This window comes from Dromaius novaehollandiae, chromosome 21 (assembly GCF_036370855.1).
Source record: "Dromaius novaehollandiae isolate bDroNov1 chromosome 21, bDroNov1.hap1, whole genome shotgun sequence".
Lineage (NCBI taxonomy): Eukaryota > Metazoa > Chordata > Aves > Casuariiformes > Dromaiidae > Dromaius > Dromaius novaehollandiae.
The window spans coordinates 8,287,405-8,299,733 of NC_088118.1; the positions used below are offsets into that span (position 1 = coordinate 8,287,405).

The window sequence follows — 12,329 nt, forward strand, 5'->3', positions numbered from 1 at the left end:
AAAACCAGTGGAAAAAATTTGCCTTGACTCGTGGGCTCCATCTGTGTCCGCTGGCTCCGGTGTCAACCCCAGCATGGCCCGGGCCCCAGGCACCAGCACGCTGTGACCAGAAAGGGAGCAGCTGGCTCTAGCAAGGCCACGACCCCTTCCTCGCACACCAGCACCCGCAGCACCCTCTCACCGTTCCCCCCATATCTGCCTGCATTAGCATGTGCTACTTGGCAGAGCTGCCATCCCCTTGTCTTGGGGAATTTTTGCAGGATCAGTCCTGCGCCACTGGCAGCTGGTGTCACCACTGCGCAAAGTGGCTGCAAACTGCAGCTGGATCGGTCCGGGCAGCTTTTCACACTTGCTCTGTGCAGGTGTGGAAGGTGGCACCAGGTTCAAGAAGCCGATGGCCGTGTCTCTCCCCTGGCTCCCCCTTTCCTAGGGTGGTGGGTGACACGTATCTCACTGGAGCTGTGATTCTCAGGTCTAGGCACAGCAGGGTTGGAAGGAAGCAGATGGGAGTTAAGTACCCAATTCCCAGGAAAGCGCAGTGAAATTTGTCTATGTTATTCCCCTAAGGCTTCTTGGCAGATTCCAGCCAGAGAATTGTTATTGCAGAGGCTGCTGTTTGGCTGACGAGCCCGCAAGAGCAAGGCCGAGCAGTGTGTACAGAGCCTAGCACAACTCTCAGCCAGGAGGAAAGGGGCTGCGCCTCTCTCCTGCAGGAAGTTGCCTTGTTTCATCTTCATTTCTCCCCCTGCAGACGCTTCTCCGCGATGGCAAGAGGGAGAGTATCATGAGCACACTTTTCATCGCCCCTTCTGACATTGAGAACGGGGAGAGCATCGTCTGCCGGGCCACCAACAAAGCCATTCCCAGCGGGAAGGAGACTTCGGTCACCATTGATATCCAGCGTGAGTACGCAGCTGGCTGGGCTAGCTCTGGGTCCTGTTTGACTCCAGCCTCCCTGGTGCCTCCAGGACTACCTCCGTGGTCCGAGTTGCATGGGTCAGGACCTGGATGCTGGGGTTTGGGCATTTCTCTTCACTGGGGTTTACTGGTGGTGCCAGCTGCCATGCTTTTGAGTGGCTGGTGTGCTCTGCGCACCCGGATCAGGGCCCTTCTGGGGCCTCTGGAGCAGGGATGGATCCCAAATGGCTTTGGCTGAGAAAGCAGCATTTCTGGATACAGACAGTAGCAGAAGTAAGGCTTATTAAGATTTCTGGTACAAAAATGGGTGTTTCTAGTCTTACAGGCTGTTCAGTGGTTAGCTTTTTGTTCTCCCTCTAGGTAGCATGTTAGACACCTAAGTGCTCTGTGGGAATTCTCCCTCCCGTGAAATACAGCTAGCGTAGATCACCATCTGATGGGGACAGGGGCATGCTGAGAGTAATATCGCTTACCTTTTACTGTAAATCCGTGGAGCAAAATCTTCCTTCCTCAAGAATTCAGCTGGCTGAGATGTTTCACAGTTGTTCCCTCCTCCTCTGCAATAGCTGTTGCTTTCAGGCTCATCCTGACCTCTCTCCAGCCGGGCTTCATTTGCACACACAATTCCTGCAGCTGTATTTACCAACAATTTGCAAATGCAGGGTGTTCAATATTAGCATGCCAGCTGCTTTCCAGAGTCCAATTAAAACTGGCTGAACAAACTCAAGCACAGCAGAAAATTCACCATTTAAGACTCCCAGCTTTTGCTGCCGGAAGATTAACAGGCTCTTGGGTCGCTCTATAGCATGTCCTGACAGAACCGGCCAGATAAAATGAGATAATAGCATGGGTTATTTCACAGCCGGCAAACAGTTACAATAGCTGGAGACGCACACACTTTCCTACAAACAACACAAAGCCTGAGACGTCATTACACTGTGCTGTACAGTATGGGGCAGGAGACGTGAGCTGAATCCCCGAGCCTGGCGGAATCTGCTTTCAAAAGAGAAAGACCCAATAAAGAACACCAGTTTCCACTCCGAGCCATTAAATACTCCATGCTGTGAAAGTAATAATAATAATATCCTATCCGGCTATTAAAAGTGTGTTGTTCTTAATGGGGTCTAATGAGGATATCAATTTCCCAGTGCTGGATGGCTGATGGAGGGATGGAATAATACCGAGATGGATTAACCAGCCTGTGCTGGGGTGGATTTGATCCCAGATGCAAGAGCCTGCTCTAGGTGCTGCCAGTCCCTTAGCTTCCCACACTCCCTGCCTTGTAGGGAAGCGGCTACATTTGCTCTGCATAGAGCTAAGGGTGCTTTTCCTTGGCAAGAGAGGCTGGGCCAGGCACTTCTCCTGGAGAGCAGTCCTCAGGCAGGGCTGGCTGCGGAGGCAAGGCAGGCTGCGAGCCCCCCTGCACCACCCTGTGATGAGATGAGGCCTCCCCACGAGTCTCCTCCAAGAGCCAGCAGAGCAGTAGCACCTTGGGGGAAAAAAGAAGTGCTTTCTGCAAGAATAAGGAGGGAGCCCAGCAATCCTTACGGCTGTTTTGCTGGTGAGCGTTCCCCAGCCCGGCACAGCCCGCTGCATTTGCCCTGGAGGGTGTGCGTCTCCGGATCTGCCGTTCGCACCGCAGCAAATGCTGCCCAGCTGCCCGGTGGCTGCTGTTCCGGTTTGGAAGCGATAGCCTTGCAAAATAATCACAGGGAAGCAAAAATAATCCCTCCCAGGAACCAGCAGCCCAGTAAATCACTCCTCCTGCTTTCATTTTCTTTTGCACTGAAAACAGCATCAAAAAAGCTCACATTCAGCAAAGAAATGCCAGGGTGGGGTTTATTTCCTACACAGGGTGTACGCGCGTGCGTGTGCTCGCGGTGGGAGAGAATATCCTATTTCTGCTGATGGGAAGTTTAAGTTCGGCTCCCAACAATCTCATGCAGGCACCAGATCTGCCTGCCAAGCTTAGCCTGACCTGCAGTGAAATAGCTGAGTCATAAACAGCCTCCCCTTCCAAAAAAAGGGAAAAAGAGAAAGAAAAACCGGAAAAAAAAAAAACAGAGCAGAGTCTGTAATGGAAACACTAAGCGACTCCAGCTGGAACATCTGTTCAATGTGATTTCCGTTCCACCAGCCACATCAAAGTCAGCCTCCTGTGAGTTATGCGCCGAACATCACAAGTGGGATTAAAATCATGTTTAATAGTTTGATATGCCATAAACTATTTATACTGCTAGAGCCCAGTGGCTGTATGGAAATTCGCATCCGGCGTGCCGGGATGGGGAGGAGCAGGGTTATTGCTTATCCAAAGCCATTTGCTCCAAGCCTCTGCACACACATGTGTAGTTGCTCATTTTTACACCTTTTCTTCATGACAAGAAAGGATTTGGCTGTACCTAATATTTTTTTCATTTCAGTATAAGACAGAAAATGGAGGATCTGTGGGCTGGGGCAATGAGCAAACTGATGGCCACGTTGCTGTATTGGAGCACCCCGTGCTGTCTTTATCCTTGTAGCATGGGAGCGTTTTTATTCCCTTTTGCCATTCCCCCTGGGAAGTGTGAAAGCCCAGAGGTACAGAGGGTTTTAGGCATCTTAGTCAGCTTTAAGTCCCAAATTCCTGCTCGTTTTGACCTTTGCCCACAGCCTGCTGTATTTCTCTGCCGGGGCAGTTGGGCACGATGCGAGCCCCCACCGCGAGCGTGCCGAGATGCGCCGTACCTGCGCGTGCAAGCGTTGGCATGCCCGCTCTCCTCCCAGCTGCCTGTGGGCTGGGTCTCTCTGATCCCATCATTCAAGTTAATTACAAGAAGGCAGGCAGGAATTGTAATTGTAACCGAGTGGGATTACATTCTGATGAGTTACAATTTGTGTCCTTTTTTTTTTTTCCTAAAACACCCCAAAACACCACTCACACACACAAAACCCACGCTATTCCAGGCACCAGCCGGCTCCTGGGGAGGCTCCCGAGCATTACCACCGTATTAGAAAGCACAAGCCCATTTGTGAAAGGGGAGATCAAAGACTTTAATTCATTTCCTTTGCTCTTTTTCTTTTTAATCTGCATTTTTTATTTTGAGTGCAGGAGGGAGCCAGGCTCATTTTAATCCAAAGGGGCTCCTCTGTAAATCGTAGGCACAGCGACTAACCCATCAAACAATGGGGAAGCTACTAAAGAGAAGTGTGATTCATACTTAACAAAGGAAGGTGATTAGCTGTTGTTGTATAACAATGGGGAAGTGTCAGGATGCCTGCAAATGAATTAGGAGCGCACTATATATCTCTGGGCTGTTATGTTAGTGGAGCTCATTTATATTCCCAACTGCGCCCATCTTTATTGTCATTTGAATTGCACATTTTAAAATGAGATTAGGGTAAATTGAAAATACCTATAATTTCCCGTCATAATTTCCCATCAAAAAGGCAGGTGGCTTAGCTCGCGACAAAGCCGGGCTCTGGCTGGGTAAATATCACCCGGCCTAATGAGGTGGGGACGCAGGGGAGGAGGAGGCGCTCGGGGTGCTATGGCACGCGGGGTGCTGGCTCGCCAGCCCAGCCGCTGGCCCTCTGCATCTCCGATGCCAGCTGCCTGCACCGCAGCACCCGGCCCCATCGCGGCCCCTTCTTCCCCAGCCGCCAGCCTTCCTGCAGGGATGATCCCAACCAGTCCCACGCCGGGCAGGCTGGAATAACACAGGGTTGCTTTGGATGCAGACCTGCGAAACAACTGAGGGCTCTCAACATCTGTGTGTGTGGACAGGCTTTCTCCTTTCCTCTCCTCGCCTTCAGCTTCCTCGGTGCCAACCCTTCCTGTGCCTTTGCAGATGACATTGCTCCAGCGGCTTTTTCCTCCACAGCTCCTCATACACCCAAGAGCTGGCGAAGGGCTAACTCCATGCTTCAGGTGAAACCGGTTGCTGTTACCTTTGCGAAGTGGTACCCTGAGTGCTGGCAGGAGGGATTTGGGAGCCCACCTCACCCACGGAAGGCAAGGATGGAGAGGTGTGGTGGCGGTGGGGTTGGTCCTGCATCCGTATGCTCAGGAAGAGCCTGTACCTTCAAGCTAAGGGGGAGAGCAGTTTCCAGAGAACCGGATATCTAGCAGGACCTTCTCTTGTCCACGGCGAAGGAGGCCGGTGGCCTGGGCTTTGAAGGAGGAGCCAACAGGGAAACTTGGTCCCCTTAAACTCAACAGCATCACTCCTTGGGCTTGCAACAGAGCCGTGACTAAACCACGTCCAAGCAGTAACTACTGCAGTCTCCAGCCCTGTGGTGCTAACACCTTGCACCAGCGCTGTGCTCCAGGATGGTCACCCGCGCGAAACGTGAAGGGAAATGGGTATAGATCAGCTCATCTTCCCTCAGGTCACCAGGGCTGTCCCCCTCTCTCCACTATGGCTCTGGCCCAAGACTTCTTCTTTTCTTTTTTTTTTCCCCCATGGTTCAGACCCGGCTTAGTTTGTCTTGCAGATAAAATCCCCAGCGTTCTCATTAATTTTCCATGAGCCTTGCCAATGTCTTCAAGGCTTTCTTGACGAAGACGGGGGGTGATGTCTGTGCTGCGGGCTCCCTTCGCAGGCGGCAGCACAGATCAATAGCGGCCAGCCCTCCCTTGCCGAGCCCACGGCGCGACGCAGCCCCACTCGTGAATAAACGACGGCCATTTGGACAGCGAGCTGGGGAGCCCCAAGCAGCTAGACCCTGGCTCCCACCTCCTGCAGAGCTGGCAGCACAGCCGGGACCCAGGTCACCCCCAGCCCTGTCTGCTCAGACCCTGAGGAGGAGGGTGGCCCTGTTGTCCTCTGGCACACAGAATATGCTCAACCACATCTGTTCCTCATGGTCAAACCGGCAGAAATGTTGCTGAGACCTTTAGGAAGAGGAGAGAGGCAGCAGGCAGAGGTGAGCCCAGTGCATCCTGTTTCAGGATGTGTTTTTGCACATGCCGTACCAGACTTCAGGGCACGACTGGACTGAGGAGCTGACCTCACCCCCGCTCCGTGGCCCCGGTGCAGTTTGCGGCAGGACAGCTCGTTCTTCGGGCATCATCTCAACCTTCTGGAAAACCTCTTGACACAGCCGTTTCATTCTGCTTTTTGTTTGATTGCTTTTCCTTTATAACTAACCACTCTGGGAACTGCCGGGCAGAGCGCGATCAGGGTCTGTCTAGCACTGTACTGTCTAACAACGACCTGCAACGGTGCCTCGGGGAAGACAGAAGAGCTCCGAAATACCGCATGAAGTTTTTTCTTCTCTCAAATGAGGTCTCATCCTTAAAATCTGAAGCTGGAAGTCTAACACCCTCCCTGAGATATCATGAAAAATTAAAACAACTCTGGATATTCTTATTATCCACCTAAACATCCCTGCCTTTTCTCTTCTTGTTTGCTTGCTTTCATCAGTTCTCTTCTAAATTTTGTTTGCTGCTAAAGCATTTAGATGCTTATCATGTAGAAGGAGAAGAGAAACAGAGCACCAGTCGGAGGAACCAAAAGGCCTGTGACACCAATAAGGACTTGCCAGCGATGATTAGGCTGATGAAAGAGCAGAAATGCCACTTTCAAGTTAACAGATGCACAGAAGATCATCATTACACAGTGAGATATTAAATGGGAACTTTTCAAAGCGGGCAAGTTTATTTCCTTAAATGGGAATCAGAGCCTGCATTAATGCTTTTGAAGTGAAATGCTGTGTCGAAGGGGATGCTTGGTGTGGCAGCCTGGTAGGTTGGTGTGGGCAGGCACTCGCTTGTGAGCACCCTTGTTTGGAAGGAGGGTTTGGAGCCTATAGAAGTAAAGGAGATAAAAACAGTGTACGCGGCTGTCCTGGCGGGTGTCTGCCCCAAAGGACTTCTGTACCACAGGCCTCTGCCACATCCGAGCCTCTTCTGCTCCCAGGTATCGGCTATGTGGGTGGGTATGGTTTGTGGCAGTAGGTGGGCAGAGAGGCAGGGACAGCGTCTTTCGTCTAGCTTGGGTCTAGGAGGATTCCCCTGTATGAGGTATACGTATGCGTGTTGGAGAAACCCTCATCTCACCATACGTCCTGGGGAAGAACCCCTTGCTGGTGGCTCCCAGGCACAGAGGGGAGATGGGAGGGAAGCGACTGAGGTATTTTTGGCTGAGTGCTGCCTGCTTTGGGGAACAAGTGATCATGCAGCTAGAAGGGGAAAGAGAAAACCAGCCTGGCAGAGCAACTGCTGAAGGGTTTCGGCTAAACCCAGGCTTTGCCGTATCAGCTGGCAGCTTGGACATTAGCTGCTGTCAGGGACTGTGGAGGCTGCAGTTGAGCTTCCCTTACGCCGATAATGTTTTCCTGAGGTGGAATAGGAGTCACGGGTTAGGCCTGCCCAGCCAGGCTGGGGCTGCGCCTACTCACAAAACGAAGCCTTAGCCAAGGTGTCACGTAGCTTGGGCTGTGGATATTGGTAGTCCTTCCTCCTAGCACTGGCTCCCCTTTCTGTTTTATCTACTGAAGCCCTCCAAGACCAGAGCTGTCTGAGAGTGTATCTGTACAGCCACGTGCACAGTATGACCCTGTGCCCTGTTTTACAAAGCACTGAGCGTTATATCACAGCATGAAGGAGTCTCGGCAAGGCTTGCCTTGTTTTCTCACAACTGAGTTTTGCTTTCCAGGTCCAGAAAACCTGGGGAGCCTGGCAGTCAGTGGGCAATGGGATTTTTGATGGTGAGCTTCACGTCGCTCACGGGCTTGTCGCTGCCTCTTTGCAGACCCACCCCTGGTGAACTTGTCCGTGGAGCCGCAGCCGGTCCTAGAGGATAACGCCGTCAAGTTCCACTGCTCCGCCAAGGCGAACCCTGCCGTGACCCAGTACAGGTAAGCTGGCCGCCCCGCTCGCCATCGCTGCACGGTAGCTCCAGCCCTCCACTGCAGAGCTCTTTGTATCCCCCACCCCGAACAGAGTTACTTCTGGGGGACCCAGGAGTGGTCAGTGGCTCTGAATGCAATTTCTGGCAGCTATTCCACTTGCTCCCATATTTATTGCCCCCTGGCATTTCTTCTAGCTCGCCCCATCGCCGCTGCTGTCCATCCCAGGCTGTGCTTAGGTGTAGCTCCTGTGGCCGGTGGATGTGACCACTGGAGCCAGACACAGCCGCTGACCCCGCAGAGCAGCAGGGACCTGCTCTGGCACAGTTCTGCTGCTGCTGAGGAAAGCCAGCGCTGCCTGGCGCCACGATACTGTTCTTGCCTTGATGATGTTGTTATACATTAAGAGGCTCCAATTGCCTCCGCGTTAGGCCGTCTGGTACGCTTTGCTGCATGCAGCAAGTCCTCGGTCAGAGATTCACTGGTGCTTTAGAGAGGATTAGAGGCCTGGCACGTTGTTGGTGGAGCCATCTGTTTGGGGACATAACTAGCAAAACGCGCCGAATGAAAACTCTATTATGGGAAAATTCTTTTTCTTTTTTTTTTCTGTATAATCTTTTATGTTTGGAACACTACAGCTCCATTAACCTCTGCATGTAACCCTCAAGCACCTGCCCCAGGCCTCTCTAACCCCAGCAGAGCTCAGAGGGGAGACATGAGCCAGAGGCCTGTGGGGCAGTGGGACATCGGGGATGTGCAGCAGAAAGTCTCCCCTTGGCTCCCGAGTGCTGCCCACCCAAAGATCCTCTTCCTGGTTGTGCACAGACATCGGGGCAGGCTGCAGTCGTTGGGTACACAACAAGCCTGAGACAAAGCTCCTAGCTTTGGCAATCACATTATCGTTAGCACGTTTTGTAGCTGAATGCTCTCCACCCACTAAGCCTCATCCCTTACTATTTTTGAGCTGGGGGAGCTTGCAAGACACGAAACTTGAAGTCAAACCCACTGCCATGAGCCCTTGGATATCTGGCCCAGCAGTACTCATGGGGTCTGATGGTAACTGCTAGCATTAAGAAACACACCGTCTCTCAAAGGTTTCTCAGGCTAGGCAAACAAAACGTTATGGAAAGAGGTGTGGGCTGTCGTCACGCCTCAGGATGAGAGAGCGTCTTACTCAGCCTCCTGGCTCCAGCTCTGTGCCCACTCTCGATCAGGACGGCCCTTGTCTGAGCCAGCGTGGAGACGTTTCACAGCAATCACATATCCTTGTGTCCCGCCACTGTAATCAGCCGTTCATCACTCCTGACTTGAAGTTACGTGCATGCACACGCACGCATGCAATCAGTTATGTTTTTGCAACAGCACCAGTTTGTAATAACGGAGGAGGCACCTCCAGGGACAGGTTACCATGACCCACCTCCTGTTAGACTCGTACAGCTTAATTAGTGCAATCGAGTTTGCTGGTAGGAATGATTCCTTCCGGCTGGATATCTGCTATCAGCACAGCAAAGCAATAATTGCATTCCTAGTTACACAGAAGAGTTATTAATTTGAGAAGTCAATTAATGTCAAAGATACAAATAGCCCTGTTTTCATATTTACCTTTAGGAAGAAAAAAGAAGTGCGCGACAACCTGGGGAAGTATCTGGGTGAACTTCCCCTGTGCATGTTACACCTTGATTGCTTCTTGTACAGTCCAAGGCAGAACAACTGTGTTTGGCTGAGGAACAAGACTGTGGCAAGAGCCGGACAGCCTCTGCTGCAAAGACAGCTCGTCTGGCCTGATCCTCAGCTCTGCCCTAGCAGGAGGAGGCTTTTACTTGCCTCTCCTCGGCCCAAAGCAGCTCTGCCCTGGGCTGCCCCAGCTAGCCCCGGTGCGTGTTAGAGCAGCCTTGAAAGGCTTTGGTCTGTTCTGTCCTCTGGGTGCCAGGTCCCAGCTATTTCCACCCTCTGGGTATGTGGCTCTCCCCGGCCAAAGCAACGCTGGGTTGCTTTTCTCCACCAAATAGCACACAGACCCGCCGCGCTCTTCTCCCACCTTTGGTGTCGTCTCATTAGTGCGAGGTTTTTGCTGTCCCCTGGAGCTATAAGTGCCGTCTGCAGCCGTCGTCTTTTCTTCTTTCCCACCTCAAGGCCGTGTGTCTTTTCACCCTTCCTGGCTGCTTGAGCATCGGTCTCCCTCGCACCACAGAGCTCTCTGCTTTGCCGCAAAGTGCTTTATGTTTCGTCTCATGATGGACTTTCATATCAAAATTAATTGCACAGTTTTTTGGGTTATATTTTCTCATAAAAAGGATTTTAAAAAAGAGGCATGAAAAATTCAAGCACTTTAGTTTTTCATTTCTTAAACTCCCTTAGCATGTTAACATCACACAAGGCTTTTTCCCTACCACTGTGACAAGTAAACAGGATTCAGTGCACTGCAGGGCTTCCTTCCCTTTAATGGCTTTGATTGATTGGGGGAACTTTCAGTTCCCTTCCCAAGGATCCCAAAGCTCTTCACCAGCTATGAAAAGGAGACAGACATCTCCGTGTGTCCTCTGGAGCAGGACATCACAGCTGGGAGGCGAGGACAGGATTTAAGGCTTTAGTATAGAAATTGAAGAATCCTGTCTGGGGCTGAAACAGCCAGAGAAGAAAGAGATTTACTCCTCCAGAGTACAGCCCAGATGCTGGCAGTGCAAGACCCATGGTTAGCAGCAAGACCCTCAGACCTTTTGTAGTGTTTATCCTCTAGTTGCCAGCATTTTCAGAAATATGACAATGTATCCCCATCCTAAAAGGGCATTATAAATGCCCTAAGTAAAGCCAGGACTCTCTGAATCATAAGGGATGGCCCGAATAACTTGCCCAGCCACCAGCAACCTCTATAACACTGTGGCAGCATCGTTGCGGGCACAGAAGTCTCCACAGGCCCTGCGTTGCACTCAGCCCAAGGCGAGAGCATCGTGTGGACACGGGGATGGAGGAGGCAGTGGCTCTGAAGGCATCTCAGGAAGAAGAAAGAGAGAGAGAGGAAATGTTACAGGAATCAACAGGCTGTGCTGTGTGGTTCAGGCACTGGGAGCTGTGACAGGGGAAAACATGAGCCAAGCAGCCTTTTGCACCTCACCTCTACCTAGAAGGGAAAACAGATTAAGGAGTGGAACGTGTAAAGCCTCAGGACTGAGACGTGGGTCTCAGAGGTGTGAAAAGGCAGGATAACGTGAGCGTGGTGTGAGTAATGGGGTCCCTAGGGTCACTCGGTGTGTGCCGTTCACGTCTCCCCAGGGAGAGGGGCTCTGCTTGAGGCTTGGGATTCAAGCAAGAGCCCATGACTGGTGAAAATGAACCTATTCTGCCTTAAAAAACAAGCAATAGATAATAAACTGGGAACAGAAAGAAAGTGTGATATTTCTTCTCCCTGGGGAGAGAACCACTCTGATACATTTTCTGTGGCTTCCCTCATCCTCAGATAGAAATATCAGATCTTGGTCTTCAGCCGACATTTATTTTTAATACCTCCCAATATGTTTGTCAGTAAACAGCTCTGAACACAAAGGAAAATGTCTAAACAATATAAATCCCCTTTTCTGGGCATAAATCCACAGCCAACTCTGCAGTGCCATCTCTGTTATGAATATCAAGCAAGCTGTCACCTTACTTGAATTTGCACCGGGCTCTGACACTGCGGCACCGTCATACAACGCTTGCGTGCCCACCGTGAGCGTCCCACGGCCACCGCCACGTCCCATGTGCCTAGAGCCACCGGCCAGAGGGCCACCGGGCTCTGCGAAGGGGGACAGCGGGTGGCATCACCAACACAGCGCACTGTCTCCTTTCTTGCTCTTGGACCGGGTTTGCACCACGAGGTTTTCCGGCTGGGAGAAGCCAGCTCGCGCAAGCACCTTGCTCGAAGGCTGCGTAAGGGCCTGGAGACCCTCGGCTGAGAGGCGCCTGCGAACCGCGTTGTACGTTAGCAATAGACACAAAGCCAGCCCCGCGGCTCTGCCGCCCTGCGCTTTTAAGCACAGGCCCTTACATAAGGGTCTGTAAGAAAAAAAATAATTCAACAAAATTTCCCAGGAGACCAAATCTCCTCCACCCCCGCCAAAGCCCCACATTTCAGTCAATGTAAGAACACAGTTTTGATAAAATCGAGACAGCTGCTTTTTCCTTAAGAGGTTTTGTTCATGTTCTCTCTTATATAATACATCACATACGGTTTTTTAATATAACGAAAACCTGTTTAGAAATGAAAACTCAAAGTGTTCTGTTCCCGGCGTCAGAATGGAAAGTTACAGCCGTAGCAGAATGTTCTGTTCTGAGGGGGTTTAAATGACATTTTGTCAGAATTGACAGGCTCCCGTGAAATGTTTCCATTTGGCCTCGGTGGCATTTTCTAATGGGAGGAAAAGCCAGAACCCTCGGTCATAAATTTGCTGCCATCTCAACCTGTTAGTGCCTTTCTCTGCCATCAGGGCCGGGCAGGTGGTCCTTTTCTGGAGACATGGTTTCTTCACTTGTTTTCTTATTTGAGGACCCCCAGCAGCTGGAGAAGCTGCTTAAGCTAAAATCCCAACCTGCCTCCCTCTCCGGCG

At 51.5% G+C, this 12,329-nt stretch overlaps 1 protein-coding gene across 3 annotated transcripts in view; it reads left to right on the top strand.

The window, feature by feature from the left end:
- The window catches only part of KIRREL3 (kirre like nephrin family adhesion molecule 3), a 349,047-nt gene that overhangs the window by 290,065 nt on the left and 46,653 nt on the right, over window positions 1-12,329 (top strand). For all 3 annotated transcript variants that reach the window (XM_064524341.1, XM_064524342.1, XM_064524343.1), the window contains 2 exons: window positions 752-902; window positions 7,653-7,758. In XM_064524341.1, coding sequence (XP_064380411.1) covers window positions 752-902; window positions 7,653-7,758 — 257 coding nt within the window. The remainder of the gene's footprint in view (window positions 1-751; window positions 903-7,652; window positions 7,759-12,329) is intronic.